Source organism: Myotis nattereri (genome assembly GCF_964212035.1).
Source record: "Myotis nattereri genome assembly, chromosome: X".
Taxonomy (NCBI): Eukaryota; Metazoa; Chordata; class Mammalia; order Chiroptera; family Vespertilionidae; genus Myotis; species Myotis nattereri.
Window position 1 is genome coordinate 150,554,525 of NC_138078.1, and position 18,342 is coordinate 150,572,866.

The 18,342-nt window shown below is 41.3% G+C and overlaps 2 protein-coding genes across 2 annotated transcripts in view; one reads left to right on the forward strand and one right to left on the reverse strand.

Moving 5' to 3' along the window:
- Positions 1 to 14,981, forward strand: part of EFHC2 (EF-hand domain containing 2) — a gene marked incomplete at its 5' end in the record, with an annotated part of 114,231 nt that extends 99,250 nt beyond the window's left edge. The window contains 2 exons of the mRNA XM_081081798.1: positions 3,957 to 4,062; positions 14,824 to 14,981. Of these exons, the coding sequence (XP_080937924.1) occupies positions 3,957 to 4,062; positions 14,824 to 14,925 (208 nt within the window). The 3' untranslated portion in view covers positions 14,926 to 14,981. The remainder of the gene's footprint in view (positions 1 to 3,956; positions 4,063 to 14,823) is intronic.
- On the reverse strand, positions 2,723 to 3,094 carry LOC308512134 (sperm acrosome membrane-associated protein 4-like; the record flags this gene model as incomplete). The annotated part of the gene is made up of 1 exon (XM_081081963.1): positions 2,723 to 3,094. The coding sequence occupies one exon, from the start codon at positions 3,092 to 3,094 to the stop codon at positions 2,723 to 2,725; it is 372 nt and encodes a 123-aa protein (XP_080938089.1).
- Positions 14,982 to 18,342: the final 3,361 nt, after the last annotated feature.

Below are 18,342 nucleotides of genomic sequence, written 5' to 3' on the forward strand. Positions count from 1 at the left end.
CTCACTCTCCTAATAGTTGAGCCTTTCTCCATCTCTGAACTGCTTCACCTCGTCTCCTTCTCCTCCATCCTGGACTATTTTTATAGCTGGAGCTTCCCTTTGTAGCCTAGTCTTCTCTCTCACACAGTCATCTAATAATCTACACTAATAAAAGAGAAACATGCAAATTGGTGTCACTCCAGTACACCCACCAGCCAATCAGAGCGACTATGCAAATTAACCCAACAAAGATGGCGGCTAATTTGCATATGCAGGCACGGAGCAAAGACAGAAGGCTCAGGCCAAAGTGAAGACTGAAGACTGAAGAGGCTTGGCTTCTCCACTGCAGCTGCAGTGGAGAAGCCAAACCTCATTGCAGCCAAGGGGAGAAGCCAAGCTTCGCTGCGGCTGGAGGGGAAAAGCCTAGCCTCGAGGCTTGGCTTCTCTGCTGTGTCCAGACCAAAGGCCTGGGTCCCGGATGCTGGAGGAAAACTGGTGCTGGCAGCCAGAGGAAGGAAGGCCTATTGTGTGAATCTTCGTGCAACAGGCTTCTAGTAACATATATTAGACATAGAATCTATCCTATATAATAAAAGGCTAATATGCAAATAGACCGAACGGCAGAATGACCAGTTGCTATGACATGCATTGACCACCAGGGGGCAGACGCTCGACCCAGGAACTGCCCCTTGTTGGTCAGTGCACTCCCACAGGGGGAGTGCCGCTCAGCCAGAAGTTGGGCTCATGGCTGACGAGTGCAGTGGCGGTGGCAGGGAGCAGGCCTAAGCCATCAGTCGGATAGCCCCTGAGGGCTCCTGGGCTGCAAGAGGATACAGGCTGGGCTGAGGGACCCATGCCTGAGTGCATGAATTTTGTGTACGGGGCCTCTAGTATATATATGGGGTATCCCAAAATTCACGCAATAAGTAATTTTGATAGAAAACACAGGTTTTTAATTAAAAATTGTAAATTTTTTTATTGATTCATAAAGTATACAGTATAAGGTTATGTATGGACATACAGTATAGGGTGTGTGTAATAGCACATCGGGTAAGTGGCCTCCACAGCTTTGCTGGCACATACGCAAAGCCATGGTCTTCATTGGTCTTCATTGTCCCTACTCCTGGGCCATCATTGGTACTTGGTAATGCTTATCAAATTGAAGGGATTGAAATCAAAGGGCAACAGATATTAGAATCTGATTCAATAAACCAAGTAAAATTAGGCTTTTAATTTTTGTTGTTGCTGTTGCTAATGCTCACACAAAATTCAAATCTTGCGTGAATTTTGGGACACCCTATATAAAAAGCCTAAGCAACCCTTTGACCGGTTGCTATGATGTGCACTGACCACCAGGGGGCAAACGCTCAATGCAGGAGCTGCCCCCTGGTGGTCAGTGTGCTCCCACAGGGGGAGTGCCACTCAGCTCACCGACGGGTGCCAGACTGCAGGGCTCACAGCTGGCCGTCGCAGTGGAGCGGCAGAGAGACTACCGAGCGATGGCGGCAGGCACAGTGGGGCCAAGATGAGCAGGAACAGCAGGCAGGAGCTGCAGACAGAAGTGGCAGGCAGTGTCGGACTGCTGGTTTCGGCCCGATTCCTGCAGGCCATGCTGAGGGACCCCACCAGTGCACAAATCTGTTCACCGGGCCTCTAGTATATTATAATAACAAATAAGGGCATGAAAAATCTCACTATATCAGTGGTCCATGGAGGAAGCTATGTGCAGAATTTTGGAACAGGAAAGAAGAGCCAGAATAATTACTCATCATGCTCCCAACTTGCGCTCCTTCCTTTCCAAGTCTGACCTGTATGAGTTTCTATCTTGAAAATCATGTTTCAAGGTCTCTCATCTACTTTTTACACTTTAAAAATTTTTACTTATATAAAACTAATACCTATTCTTAGTAAAAAAAATAATAAAAATCAATCTAAAAAGTTATTCCAACAATAGAAGTTTCCAACTGCATCCCTCCCCACCCCATTCACAAGGAGCAACCGCTTCCAGTCCTTGTAGCTGTTTCTGCAGACATTTAAATAGCATGCACATACAGCTATTTCTGTATTTTTCATTTTTAGATACTACTACTAACTTCCTGCTATGATCCTTGAGAATTTGACATAATATTTGTTCCCATTATTGTTTTTTCTGGATGCTCTTAGGATCTTCTCCTTATTCCTGATGTTCTGGATGGGGCTGTATGGTGTATGTATGCGTGTGTGTCTTTGTCTGGCTATATATAGATTCACTGTGTCTCGAGACTCTGTACTTTGGTTCTGAGAAACTGTCCATTATTTTTTTTTAGATTATTACTAGTAGCTTTATTTTTTAAAAGTAGATGTTTATTTTTTATTGTTGACAGTATTACTTATTTCTTTTTTTATAATTATTTATTTTTATTTTATTTTTATTTTTAATTTTTTTACTTTTTCCCCTTTATTAAGATATTACCAATGTGTCATCCCCCCAATGTCCCCTCATTCCCCCCAATCCTGCCCTCACCCTCACCCCCTGTTGTCCACATCCATCACTTATGCTTATAGTATTACTTATTTCTAAAGTTTGTTACACTATCATTCCCATGGGAAAAAAAACGCACTGTATATCTTTTTTTATTTTTTATTTTTTGTCTAAGGCCTCTGGCCATTCAATGGGGAAAGAGGGAGGGGGAGAGACAGCGAGTACAAGGAGCAAGGGAGCCCCAAGACCAGTCCCATGCCCTGCCCTCCATGCTGGTCACAGTCAGTGAAGCAGCAGCTGCATGCCCAGTGCCAGGCCGGTGGTGGCCCCCGCCTTCAGGCTGCCTGCGGGGATGGGGGCCCTGTTACACAGTTCACCATCGCAGCAGGTGGAGATGAGGCTGTAGGTGGCGCCCTCGTAGGTGACAGCCTCCTCATTGCCGCATGAGGTGGTTTCCATGCAGCCTTTGTTGATGACGGGGCTGAGGCCGGGGGCTGTTCCTTGGCCCATGAAGCACTCCTCGTCGTCGCCACAGGTCATGGGGATGCCGGCGCAGTTCAAGGAGTCGGTCAGATCACAGAAGATGCACTCCTTGGCACCTGTTGCGACTTGGGGCAGAGTCACCACCAGGAGCAATAGCCAGCCACGGACCATGGTGGCCTGGTGACACTGGGCCTCCTGGAACTGCTGAATGAAACTCCGCACACCCACAAGACTGTCCCACCTGGTTCTGGCCTCCCAGGCTCAGCACTTGGAGTGTCCTTGATTCCCACTGCTCTGTGTCCCTCTCAGGAGTGTCTTTCTGACCACAGTTCCTGAGTCTCAGGGTCCCAGAAGCCTCCCAGGGACAGAAACCAGCCAGCGGCTGCTGCCCGATGAGAGTACTTGTGGAGCAGAATGGGGTGACCTCACAGACCCCTCAGGGTTCCACTGGCCACTCTGGGGGTGAGGTCATGGTGGGGGAGGGGTGTCACAATCTGAAGGGCAGGTTGACCAGCTTACTTGCCAGGGAGCAAGGACATGGACACCCCATCGAGGTAGGAACACTCCACCCAGCACATACCATCCTGGCACCTCTGCTGGGTGCTGTGCCTGCCCATTGCCCATGCGAGCCCATTTTTCAGATGGGCAAACCAAGGCTCAGGAGGAGAAAGTGATGTGTCCAAGGCCCCAGGGCCAGAATTTGAGCCCAGGTTTATTTAATTTCAAAGAGAGCATTTATTGAGCACCTGCTTTGTGCAAGACCAGTGTTAGATGCTTTAAATAGCAACTGCTGTGATGACAGGACTCACCACAGCTCATAGGCTTGGGCATGTGTTGGGCACCATGCAGGGAACTCGGCCCATGTTCTCTCCTTTGAATCTTTCTGAGTATTAGCTCCATCTAATAATAAATAAGAAAATATCAAATATTGAAGCATCCCTGATATTATGTTTTAAAGGTAGCATTTAAACTGTCATTTTAGTCCTGAATTCTGCAGTTTGGATCAAATTATACACTGTAATTATATTTTCAGGTTTGAAGACAGTGAAGAACAAGTCGATTATAAGACATTTTTCAATGCCCTGAACTGGAGAATAAATCCAGTGCCCGAATTAATCCCAGAATCGCCGTTGAAAAAGGTAAAATTAATACCTGTTTTAAAAACCAGCTGTGATATCTCCCTTTCATTTCCACCCTTTCATTCTTAATAATATCCTTTATCTTAAAGTCATTTTTCTATGTAAAATATTAACATCAATGCTTTTGGAAAGAGTGCTTATGTATCTCTGGGTATTTGTGTTAAAGGATAATTCACTTTCCATGCTGAGCGAACATCTGTTCTATAAGAGGATGACTTTTCTTATGCAGCTGAATTTTTTAACCTTAGTCACATCCAATTACATGGAAGATAGGATAATAGGTTATAGTTATAAATAGGTATAAACACTGTTATCAAGGGATTCTGGTAACATCATCATGAGCCACAAGTGCAAATCTCAAATGGTGAACATGTCAAGAATCCCCAGCGTATCTGTGTCTGTACACACAGGTTTGCCTTGGGTCAAACAATACAGTATGTGGATGCACATTTCACAGTGGAGCCAAATTTAAAATGAAAATTTAGTAGAAAAATGCTTGGTTAGGGAAAACAAAGTTCATGTGATCAGATGGTGCTCTCAACATTATGGAATTGTCTAAATTCTCTAGGATCTCTTTGGACCAATTGTCTTTAAGGAGTGGGTGGATGGGTGGTGGTTTGTTTATATTTTAACATGCTCCAGAAATTGATTTTCTTGGGAAAATCCCTTGATAAAGTAAATGTCATGTGTTTGATACTCCCAGAAAAGAGGCATTTATTCCTCCTGATATCTGCTGACCAGCTCATTCTGGCCTGGCCTGGACTGGTGCCCCTGGGGAGTTCCGTCAGGCATGTAGCTATCCCTGAGTGTCAGGCAGCTTTAGAACTTCCAGATGATTGGGAGACAGTGATGGCCTTTGGAATAAAACAGAACTAGGGTTGAATTCTGGATCAGTAACTTCCTTAACTAATTTATTTATAAATAAATTTTATTCTCAGACACATCATGATTAAGTGTAGACTCTCTGGAGGTTCTATGTTCTGTGCTGGGGTCCAGAGAAAAAGGTCAGGGGCCCACTACTGATAGGGGAGTCAATCAATATACTCATGATTTGGAGGATGGCACGATACAGCCTGCGTGGGATATAATGCGATGAGGAGGGAGCTACTTATAAGTCAGACCGGGATTTGGGAAGGACAGGAAGTCTTCTCAATGGAGGTGATGCTTGAAGTTTCATTGATGAATACTAAAAGTTAGCAAGATAGGAAAGTGGCATGGTATGGGAAAGGCATTTCCAAAAGAGACTCTGGGACATGGGACAGCATGGTGCTTGTGCAGAACCTGAAGGAAACAGTGTGGCTGGAATGAAAGCACAGAGGGAAGAGTCGAGAAGGGTAAGGCTGGAGATAACTGCAAGTATAAGTTTTGAATATTGTCCTGCAATATATGGAGACCATGGACAAATTCTAAGGAAGAAAGTTACGTGATTAGGTGTACCCTTTAAAGGGAGCTTGGTCTGGCTGGATGGTGGGTAGATTAGAGAGGGAGCATGGAGATCCATTAGGAGGCTCAGGACTACTATCATCACCATAATAAGAGCAAACAGAACATTTACTATGTGCTAAGCGCTGTTCTAAGACCTCCAAATCTATTAGCTCATTTAATACTCATAGCAATCCTATGAGGTAGATACTTTTACCATTCCCCTTTTAGAGATGAGGATGTTAGAGAACTAGCAAGGATTTGGTAGAGTCAGAAGTTTAACTCAGATCTGTTTTACTGCAGAGAATAAAAGAGAAAAAAAATCTGATAAATATAATTATAACTGAAGATACAGGATTTAATGAACTAAAATCCAAGATATCATCACAGAAAATGGTACTGTCATTTAATAACTTTTTCATTCTTATCCATGTAAATATTTAATTTTTACATACAAATTATAGAGTTTATATTCTACCTTTTCATTTAATGTTATGCCATTATGTGTTGAATATCATCCATTTGCCGCATGAAGACTTTTCTCCAGCCCCCCTCTGAATTCAGAGCTACCTTTGCTCTGAATCCCAGGCAGCTGACCTTTGCCAGCTACATCAGTGGGGCTTGAGCCCTCTGGCCTACAATCGGGTTGGCCAATGAAATGCAACGACAGGAGAGTGGAGGGTGGGTGGAGAGAGAAATCATCTCCCTCCCTGCCAGTCACAAGACATCAACTGCCTCCTTGAACCAAGGTCCACAGCACCTATCTGGAGGCTCTCTCCTTACAGCTGTCCACTCCAGGTTCTGATAAGCACCCTCACATGGCCCTTTTGCCCCGGGTGGTGGTAATGGCACCCCACTGCTACAATCACCGAGGCAATCGACGATCCCTTGTTGGTTTCCCTAAACACTTCCAACAACTTTGTACATGTTTATTTTATTAAACTCTTCTCAACTTCCACAGTTTGCATGTGCTCTGTTTCCCATGGGATCCTGAATGAGACACGTACTTATTTTTGTTAGTTAGCAACTGTCTTTGTTGTTCTTTTCCTTACTTTCTACTGCTCTCCTTTTTTCTTTTCACTCAATCCACCACCCAAATGTTTACCTGTGTGTTGGGGATTTCATCATCTGTTGTACAAAAATATAGTCATGCTGCATGCATTTATCTTCAGTGTGTTTTTCTCGCTGAATAGTAAATCATGGGAAATTTTTCTAGTTTAATATGTATAGACCTCAGCCATTCTTTAATAAGTGTAGTGTGGATATAGAATAATTTATTCATCCATTTTGAATCTTACACGGTGGCAGGCAACTGACAGGGGAGTGGTTATGCTAGAAGAGGCCATGGAGGAGTTGGACTAGGTGTGTAGGTTGGTGGAGCCCAGTTGGGCAGAGAAAACCTGTCACTTAGATCTTTGGGGATCACTAACATTTGGGGAGCCTGCCATAGCGAAAAAGTCCCATGTGGGACTTTAGGACAAGATCCACCAGGCTGTGAAGCACCCAGCCCTGAGTGTGATGTGACAATATGCAAGTTTTGTTAAGAACAAGGAATAGCAGGCTTAGCTACTGTGTGGAGGCCAGGGGTTGGGCATCTGTATGCTTCTTTCAGTTTATGAGTTGGTCAGGCTGGCTGTGCCTGAAGCTCCAGAGATGCCATGAATAAGTTCTTTAGAAGTTATTGGCACCTGCCACCACTTAGAACCTGGATGTCTTTACTCCTGGACTGAATGTTATCCTCAAGAGGATCTCATTCCTGAATTCTGGATCTTACTGAGAAATGAAACGGGACTTCTCAACTAATGAAAGCTAAGCAGGACTAGGTACTAGATTCAACACCAAATATGTTCGCAACAGCATTAATGGATGAAATTTGTGGTAGGGGTGGGGATTTGAGACACCTTCCCAGTGTAGCCTATTTAACTAAAGTTAATGAGTTGAACAGGGAGGAGCCAAAAAAGAGGAACAGAACCACAGGTGTCAGCCAACCAGAGGCTGAGTAGGACATGGGATTGGAAGGGCAGGGCATCCGGGAATTTCAGCAGGGGTCTCTCCAAAACAGGGAGTACAGTGGTCTGGAATCCTGAAGTTAGCATTATTCAGCAATCAGAGGCTAGTCAGCAGGCTTGAACTGAGCCTTCAGTCCTGCTCAGGGGACAGAATAGGCTAAGTCACTATACCAGTGAGGTTTCATCAGGAAATACACACATAGTACACTCAAAGGAATCAGGGATATGGATTTAATGAAGGGACTCTTGGCAGAGGAGTGGTAGGGTTCAGGAGAACCAGTGAGGGCAGTGGAGCACTCAGGGACTAGCAAGAATGGGAAGGCTTTACTATTCCTACATCTGAAGAAGCAGAGGTGGGTGGGTAGTATTATTGGAGCCCAGAGCAGAAGTTAGAGCATGTCAGAAGGTAGAGGAGTGTAGCCACTGCCAAACCATGGCCAGGCAGGAAGAGAGTAGAGGAAGGGGAAGTGGAATCAACACCCTGATCTCTTGCTACTTTGCATTGGCTGGACCAGCCCAAAATCCAGAGAACAAGGAAGCTCAGGAAATGATGCCATCCACAGAGGTTGGCCTCAGTGCGGAGAGCTCAGTGAAAAAAAGGAAGGGCACAAAATGGATCTTGAAGGGGCAAATGGAGAATGATCCAGCACAGTGGTCGGCAAACTGTGGCTCGCGAGCCACACGCGGCTCTTTGGCCCCTTAAGTGTGGCCACGAAGTTTCAATTGCACTGTACGTGCACACCCACACGTGGTATTTTGGGGAAGAGCCACACTCAAGGGGCCGCAGTTTGGTGACCACTGATCCAGCATAGTCTGTTACAAGAATAAAGACTTGGGTTCAGGAGAACAAGCCATACAGCGAACATATAAAGCCAGATTCAGACTAATAGCTCCTGGATCGGTCTGCTGGATGTCAGGACTGGTCCCCTGGACTCAGATGGGGCTCCCCTACCTGTGATTGTTAGGTGAGCTCAGCTAATAGGGCTGGGGCCTAACAGCAAATTAGTAAAATTTGTAAGTAGGACTATGATTGTAGCTAGCCTCGCTTTGATTAGTCCTACTGCCCTTTGGTGAGAGGTTTTCCTGCATGGATGTGTGTAAGCTGACATCCACTATGACTGTTGACTGTGGCCTAGAGCCTGGATTCTCAGAAGCTCCCTTAGCCAGGCCTCTGCCTGGTCCCCACATTGGGGCTGTAATTTAACTCTCACTCCATTATGTGACTATCTATGGTCTCAGCATGTGGCCCCGACTCTGTCACAGCCTAGAGACCCCCTTTCCATTCTATTGTGCTTTCTCACAGATGGTAGCTGTAAAACTGGCAAAATAGGTCCCACTGTTTAGAATCGGTCTGGTTAATCTCAGAAGTCACATTAAAAAAAATAACACTAAACTCAGTCCTCATATAAACTTTATAAGTTGCACTGGGTGACTGGCGTCTTATCTTTGGACGTTTCTGAGAAAAATTGGATGTGGCTTCATTTCATGAGCTCTGGAACTGCAGAAGCATCAGCAAATGGCTCTAAAGCTCTCATGTCACAACAGTATGATATATACCCTTGGCAGTTTGGTGCACCTTGGGATATATCTTTGGGCACCCTACTTGTGGAGGATCTCCTTTTGATATTTAGAGGGTAGATTAACCTGTGACATTTTATTGCCCCAACAACCTTGTGAGAAGGAAATGTATCATCCCCAATTTATAGATAAGAATCAGAGACTCAAAAGCATTCCTAAAGGTAAAGATTATATAATTAGGGGGTAGTGCCAACACTTTAATAAACAGTTCTTCCTAATATTTCAGGTTGAATTTAACAATTAAATAGATTATTAATCATTCTCACTGGTAGACACATACTAATTACCTAACACAAAACAACAACATAGTGGGAAATGATTTAAAGTGTTGGATGATGTCTACTTGAACTGTATGTCTGTCACTAAAGCTCAAAAAAATCTGTGTCCTTGAAAACTTTACTTGTCCTATAATGCAGTTTTTTTTAAAAAATATGTTTTTATTGATTTTAGGGAGAGAGGAAGTGAGAGGGAGAGAGAAACATCAATTGGCTGCCTTCTGCACCCCCCACTACTGAGCTCACATCCTGGGCATGTGCCCTGAGCAGGAATTGACTCAGTGACCTCCCGGTGCATGGGATGATGCTCAACCAACTGAGCCTCACCGGCCAGGGATGTAATGCAGTTTTAAGGAGAAATTTCTTGCTTATAAGTTACACCTGTGTTTTAGTTACACTCACACAGATGACAACTTTATTGAAGCCTTTTCTGGGGCAGAGGGAAGCAATTGTGAAATATTGTTATGACAGTAAAGACAGAAATGCATAGTAGTATAAGCAGATCTCATGGCTTGACATATGAGCTTACATCATCAGAATACTCTTAATTATCTTGACAAGTATTTGTTAACTATCTTTCCAAAATTAATTTTAATTTGTTTTACTGAAACTTAACTTTTTATGATTTTGTCAACTTAATTTGATTACTTCCAAAGTCATGTCAACCTATTACAAGGAAGAAAATCCAATAAAACCACAACTTCAATTCCATGCACACTACTGGACTTTTCTACAAATTCATAGATATTTCCTGTAGAAAAATATCTAATTTTTCAAGTGAAGGGAGGGCAATAGTAGGATGAAATCGCTAACATGACTCTATCAGCCTTACATTTGGGAAGAATAAAAATAACCTTGTTTCACTGAATTCATAGATATTTCCTGTAGAAAAATATCTAATTTTTCAAGTGAAGGGAGGGCAATAGTAGGATGAAATCGCTAACATGACTCTATCAGCCTTACATTTGGGAAGAATAAAAATAACCTTGTTTCACTGAAGCGTGGAATTTAATTGGCTCCTGATCTTTTCCCCTCATGCATCTGGTGGCCAGTACTACAGTAGAAAATCTTAAACTAGAAGGAGACATAATCCAACTAAATTTCCTTTTAAAAATGTCAAAGCAAATAAATCCAGGGCCCATGAGCTCTCTCATAGCTTTGCTGTTCTCATTGGGCAGCTGCTATTTACTGGGTTTCCATCCAGTGCCATCTTTGCTTCCCACTTCAAGGGTGTGTGAGTTTATAATTGGCAGCTACATTTTTTCACCATTGATGAACAAGTAATCTATTGCCAACTTGTTTGACATCTTAAGTAGCTCTAGTGACAGCCAGCTTGGAAGATGTCATGGGGTCCGCTGCAAATAATGATTCCCAGCCATTTTAGAGTTAGGATTTTGCATTGTGGTTGAATTTTACTCAGTGCTTCACAGTTCTTCCTTTTTTCATAAAATGCTATGTGGCACATGTCCCTTTGCTTCAGATTAAAGTGATATTTTTATTTTTTGGAAATTTGGGCACTATCTCTTGAGTTACCTGAAAGTCACATTGGAAACTTTGAATTTATTCACAATTTGCCAGGAAGTTGCTTTGTTCCAAGATGTTTTGTGACTTTCATAGATATTTTATTAGTTTTGATAAATGCAAGATGGCATAATGCCTTCGTTTGACTTCCTTTAGAAGCTAAATTAGAAACAAAGCTTGGAACATAAATAGTTTTTTAGGGGCGTGGGGATGAAAAGAGCACTAGTAAGGGACTGGAGAAGTGAGAAATGGAAGAAAAGGAGCTTATAGGGTATATTATTAAATCAGTAACAAATGTGGATGACTGGAGCTTAATGCCTCTGAGAAACACAGGGATGCAATAGCTAAACAGGTTATCCCACCCCAAGTGCAAGGGGTGCAATAGCCAACAGGTACCTCACAGTTATCTCACCCCAAGTGCAAGGGAGCTGGTGGTTGGAAGTCAGGCTGGTGTGAGCCAATTGGAGAGGGTGAAGGAATGGGGAAGGGCACTGGCAGGGCCTGCTATACAAAGACATTTAAGATTCCAACATGTACCATCCAGGGAGCTCCTTTACAGAAACACAAGCAGGCTCACCCTCATCTTGAAGGGGGAGGGGAGGGACTGTTGTGGATGAGCTCTCCTGTTGTAAAATTACCATGCAGTTATTTCCACTTAAATTTACATGCACTGCTGGGAATACAATATAATCTGGAGTTTTCTTTGCATTTTGTGGTGTAGGATGAATAAAAGGTCAATGAAGACAAAGGCTATTTTAACTCACTGCCCCAATTGTCCTAAATATTCTAATGTTTAGAGCTTTTGTGGATTTATTAGAATAATTGGGCATGGTAATATGGGGATTCTCCTGTCACCAAAGATCTATTTATTTTACAAAGAGATTGGCCATGTTATTTCTTTAGGTGGATCCAAGTATGGGCAAAAAGTATGAAGGGATATCTTTTCTCTCTACTTAATTGATATCCCCTCTTCCAAGTTGCTTGAGGCTTAGCTCCTGCTTCCTACCCTCCTTTGGATTCCAATTTGATTTGTGTTAGTTTATTTAAACTAGTAATTGGGAAATCTTCCTACAATTGCCGGTTGGCTATAATTCTGGTACCAATTCCAATGTATAGATTTCCCCCCTATATCAAGCAATTCTCAACACCAGCCGTGTGTCCTACGATTCAACTCAATTTGACAATATCTACCCAGTGATAGCCTCAGATCCCACAGGTTAGTGGTTCAGCCCTACAAGACTGCCTCCCCACTTCAGACACCATTTACATGTCCAGGTTGTCACCTGAGAATCTGGCCAATTGGCTGTAGGTTAGAGGTTCCCTTCTTGGGTTTGATTAATTTGCTAGAGTGGCTCATAGAACTTAGAGAAACATTTTACTTACCGATGACTGGTTTGGAAGAGCCAGATGGAAGATATGCATAGGGCAGTGATGGCAAACCTTTTGATCTCCGTGTGTCAGCATTTTGAAAAACCCTAACATAACTCTGGTTCTGTGTCACATATAGAAATTTTTTGATCTTTGCAACCATAGTAAGACAAAGACTTATATTTTGTATATTTATTTTATATATTTAAATGCCATTTAACAAAGAAAACCCAACCAAAAAAAAGTTCGCGTGTCACCTCTGACACGCGTGTCATAGGTTCGCCATTACTGGCATAGGGCAAGGTATGGGGAAAGGGTGAGGAGCTTCCATGTCCTCTCCAGGAGGGCCTCTATCCCCAAATTTTGTGTTTAGCACCCCAGAAGCTTGGAGGTTACTGCAATAATAAGACTTCAACACATAATTTTTTGAGAGGACACGATTCAACCCATAACACTATCCCTTTCTTTTATGACCACTTCAAACCAGTCACCTTGCAGGTATTATATGTTTTACTGTAGCAAAATCTTTCAGATGTGGCTCTTATGCATCCCAGCTGCCGCTGCCCTGGTTATGACACACTCATTTCTCCCCAGGAGGATTGCAGTAACCTCCAAAGTGATGGTGCTTTATTTCATTCTTCATACATCCCAGTTGTGTAATTAATCTCTAATCTCTAATCAGCTTTCTTTGGCTGAGATTCACCAATGACTTTCTTTAATCACAACATAGAGTATAAACTGGCACTGGTTTGGCCCCATCTTTTCCTTCCAACTGCCTTTCTTGCCTCTTTGTGCCCCAAACCATTGCACAAGTTACCCTTTCTCAAAAATTGATTTCTCAGTCTCCAGGCTTTTGCTTCTGCTGTTCGCTGTGCCTTATATAGCCTTCATGACTTTAATCCCCTGCTAAACTGCTCCCTATTCTGTAAGATCCAAGTGAAATATCACTTACTCAGGATGCTTCCACAATTTAATCACATATAATTATTGAGGCCTTACTTGTGTTTCTGTGGTACCTTGTGGTTTTGGATACCACTTTGGCTGTAGGTAACATATAGCACCTCTTATATAAAATAATCATCCTTGAAAATAGAAATTTAAGGAGCCACAGTTATCGGCTGTTCCTCTTATGTTGATGTTGATATGAATTGAGCATTGCAAAAATAAATAAAAAGTATGCATGTGCATATGTGCATCTGTATAGATTTATATATACAAGATTTTTTGAAATCTCTTTGACACGTTTATTACTTAAAAAATTTTGTTGAAACTTACCTCATAAAATTCTTAAACCTGTCTAGAATGAAGGTATTTATTTTTATGAAATTAGCACACATATGTATCATATATAATAAGTATATGTATATATATTTATGCTACATATATATGAAGTATATATAAAGTAGCTTATCCCCAAGAGCATATTGTGAATGATCCAGTGTTTTTGTTTCCATTGTTAGATTGAAGAAACGGTAACCAAGCAGCCTGTATAGCTAGTAGTTTGGCTTTAAAAAAAAATGAATTCTTAATTAAGCATAAGAGGAGCTACCACTGCTATATGACAAACAGACACCTCCCCTGAAATTGTAGTGGTTCTTTTTTTATTATTTAAATATATATTTTATTGATTTTTTACAGAGAGGAAGGGAGAGGGATAGAGAGCCAGAAACATCGATGAGAGAGAGAGAGACATCGATCAGCTGCCTCCTGCACACCTCCCACTGGGGATGTGCCTGCAACCAAGGCACATGCCCCTGACTGGAATTGAACCTGGGACCCCACAGTTCGCAGGCCGATGCTCTACCCAAACTGGCCAGGGCTTAGTGGTTCTTAACAGCAGGTATTTTTTTCCTCCATAGGCCTGTACATCAGCTGGATTTGGCTCCAGCTCTACTTGCTCCACTTGTGTCATTCCGACCAGCAGCAGCTTCATGGGCCATGTTCTTCTCATGGCTATGACAGAGGCACAGGAGGCCAAGCCAAATCATGCCAGCACATTAGGGCCTATGTTTGGTACATCTGCTAACATTATATAGGCCAAAGCCAGTCAGATGGCCAACCCCATATCAAAGGGACAAAAAAAATCAACTCCGTGAGCCCTGACTGGTTTGGCTCAGTGGATAGAGCGTCGGCCTGCAGACTCAAGGGTCCCAGGTTTGATTCCAGTCAAGGGCATGTACCTCGGTTGTGGGCACATCCCCAATAGGGGGTGTGCAGGAGGCAGCTGATCAATGTTTCTCTCTCATTGATGTTTCTAAAACTCTATTCCTCTCTCTTCCTCTCTGTAAAAAATCAATAAAAAATATATTTTCAAAAAACTCCATGAAAGGTGTTGCAAAGTCACATCTCAGAGATAATAGGTGTATAATTCTAATACAGGGAGGGATGAAGAATTGAGCACAAGAATCCAATGTACCACAAAGTCCTTGTGATCCAAAAGTGGACTGCAGAAATGTCTGCTTTGAAAAGAAAATATTTGCCAAGAGCTTATATAACAAGAAACAATTTAATGTTGCATTTACAAAACTAGACTTTGAAATGTGGTTTTAATTATAATCCTTTTCTTTCTTTCTTTTCCTTTTTTTAAGAAATGTGAAGATCAGTGGCTTGGGATGCCATCACCTATTCCTTTCAAAAACGTTGACTATTTTCAATTTTTAAAGGACGTGTATGGCTTAGAGGTGGAGTAACCATGCCAATTTTGCTCAACTCCATTTGATTCCTTGCTGTAATTTTGCCAACTTTATTTCAGTGGGTATAAATTCATTAAAAACAATAAAGAAAAAAGGGCCATATTGAATTGAAATCTGCAGACTATAACTAATTTCTTTCTGTCATTTTAGTTATTCAGAACATCATATTATATACTGATATACCAGCACTATTAAAAATGTCATTTAAAGAAACACTGAACATTTTTATTATATGTATGATTTATTAATGTCAAAGAATCTTATGGTAATTTTGCAAACAACAAATTTGATTTATTGCAACATAAAAAGAAAATGACTTTTGACAGCTATACATAGCAATATAAAATCAAATTATATCAAAGCAATAAATTATGATTGTATTAAACATTTTGGAAATATTTTTACACGTTTGTTACCTGTATAATTAAACTTTGTAGCAGCCTATCTTATCAAAATAATCCTTAGACCTCTAGAGTGAAGATATTTATTTTCTGACATTAGCAAATATGTGAGAAGAAAAGGACTACCCCATCCCTGCAACACATACTCTTGGGCACGTAAAAATGTGGGAGAGAAATTAAAACATGTGCAGTGTTTAAAATTTAGTGCCCTTTTTATATCTAAAGTTAGTTTGTTAATTTAGGAATATTTGCATGTGTATATAATTTTAGTAGGATCACAATGTATTATGTGTAAAATATGTAAGAATGTGAGTGCTGAAGTTTGAGAGATCTTTTTGGTTTGTTCTCCACACACACATACCACCCACCCCAGAGGTTTAAATATTCTAAGACTATAGCATTTCCCTCTTGCATTTCTCCAGTTCTATTTTTATTTTCCTTCTAGGCCTATACATTTATGAGTCTCAGCGGAACTTTTGTCATGTAGTGTATATTTCATTAACACTTATAATCATGGACATCTGGGAATTCATTTGAGAGGTTTGTCCCAATCTACCCCAGTCTTCAGCGTTGGGTGCCATGTACCATAATCTAGTCGCCTGGTGTTCTCAGAGACAATAGAAGCCTGTGGAGAGGGGACTTTAACCTTTACCTTTCAGGGACTGCTTTGGGGAGAGGAAGAGGTACTTGATGGTATCTCATGCGCCCTTCTATCTCATTATTCTTTCACTTCACATTTGCAGCGTCTTGCCTAGAAATGAGCTGGCTTCCTGCCACTCACACATACTAATTTTTTCGACAACAATGGCCTTTTCAGTTTTTAAATATAAAGTTGATCAATAAATGATTTTTATATAAACTGAGGATAATTCTACATATGCCATTGTTAGAATAGACCCCATAGGGCTTCCCAATAAACTAGAACACTCAATTTACATACTAGAACCATTTACCCACAAAAATCTAATTTTGACTACTTGAATTTTGTCCCAGGTTGTTTGTTGTTGTTGTTGTTGTTTTTTAAAACAACTGACATTGCCAAGCCATTTTGTCATGATACGATTTTTTAGTCCCCAGAGAACAAGATTTTAGAACGATGACACTTTCCTGGAACTTTTCAAGCTGACATATTTGTCACTTACCTATTCAACTCTTCAATCAGTTGTCTTTCCCTCAAGATTTTAAATATGTAGATAATTTAGCCCTTGCACAGGCTTATACTATAATTCATTTGAGAAGTAGGAGGAGAAAAGGCAGCAAACCAATGATATGCTCCTGAATTTGTAGGATGACAACTGCTTATTCTTTTGCATAGATGTGTGTCACTGCCCTGGTTATTCGAAGTTCAACTCACAACTAGCAATTAAATGGCCATTATAGGAATCATGCCGATAAACATGATACACTGCAGCCATACAGACACTTTAAATAATTATTCTTTTTATAACTAAGCCATATACTGAAGGAGATTTATAATTTCGAGATAATATCCCCATTAGTAAAGTTTATGGCCCAATAAACAGCTCCCACTAGTTAATAAATGCCAAAGCCAGAAAAACAAAGACCATTAATGTAATAGAATTTCTGTACCGCCCCCTTTTGCTGGAGGTCTGATGGCACTGAAGGGAAATGCTATCTTAGGGAAAACATTTATTCTTGTTATGTAAATATCAATTAATTGTCTTATAATCCATCTGGAAATCTTCCAACACACCCCTTTGGTCCCAGGTGGTCCCAAAATGCTGGTGAATGCTGTTTAGGTTTCAAGCAGCAGATAACTGGTTTTCAGCACAAATAAACCCTGTGACTCAAATATTTGGGGGAGTTGGGGAAGCGTTCTGGAATTTCTGTCTCTTCTCTCTAAAAAAGAGAAATTCCAACTTTTGCCATTATCCAGAGTAATACTTTTTAAAAGTTTTACAACCTTAGCATATACTTACATTTTTAGCTACTAACATTTTCTCATTTTGATGGAAAAGCAAGTGCTGCCTGTAGATGTCTGGGTGAGTTGAAGGTTAATATAGGCAAATCTTTTGTGCTAAGAATGAATTGTTTCTTAGTATTCCTGGAACTGTGGGAATGATTGATAAAGTCATTTGAAAGCCCAAATCAAATTGTCTTTTTCATAAGAAACTGGTTAAAAGCTGTTGAAGTTCACATTAAGTGGTTTGCTGAGTCATTTTTGTAAAGTATGGATGTTCTCGGCAGATGACTAATTTCAGTGTTTAATTGCCTCCCCCCCCCCCCTTTTTAATCTAACTATTTGAACCATTTGGACCTGTTTGAAGAGTATTGTGGATTAGGTTATGGATCAACTTTAGTGCTTACTAAAATAGTTAAAATTTTAAGCAACAGAAAGGAGAAGAAGAGCACTGTAACTTTCAAGTTAGAATAGTTGAAACATTTTGCCTACTTGATTACATTTGATCAATTAATGTTAAACATACCATTCTTGGTCTTGGTTTTTTTTGTATGCTATGCTCTTTGAAGTTTGTTTTTTTAGGGTTGTAGATGTAACTGAACAGAAAGAGAGTTTGTCCTTCCCGATGCTCAGCAGAGCCCAACACTGAACACTAAAAATTTCAGTGGAAAAATTGGAGTTGCAAAGAGGATGGGGAAGCTAGTGCTCAAAAGTCTAAACTACCCAATGACTTACAGGTATAAGGTGTGTTAGGGGAACAGGTATGTGGAATTGCTGGCTGGGTGAGTTTTAACTGGAGGACCTTGGAACTTGGTCATTTATGGTAAGGGGTTTCAGCACCAAAACTTCTTGGACAACAGACACTTCACTCTGAAAGGGTTCCGGTGTGCAAGTTCCGGTCATGTCCTGATTCTTTGGTTCCGTGGAGAGGTGTGAGAATAGAGGACAGGGATGGCACATGGGTAGTGCTGTCTCTGTAAATAACTCAAGGCTTGCATTGATCACCAATCTGTTTTAAAGGAGCAGAACCAGTTTTAAGCTGGTCATTGTGATTTCTATGCTGTTATATAGAGCTTCCAGGCTTTATGGACA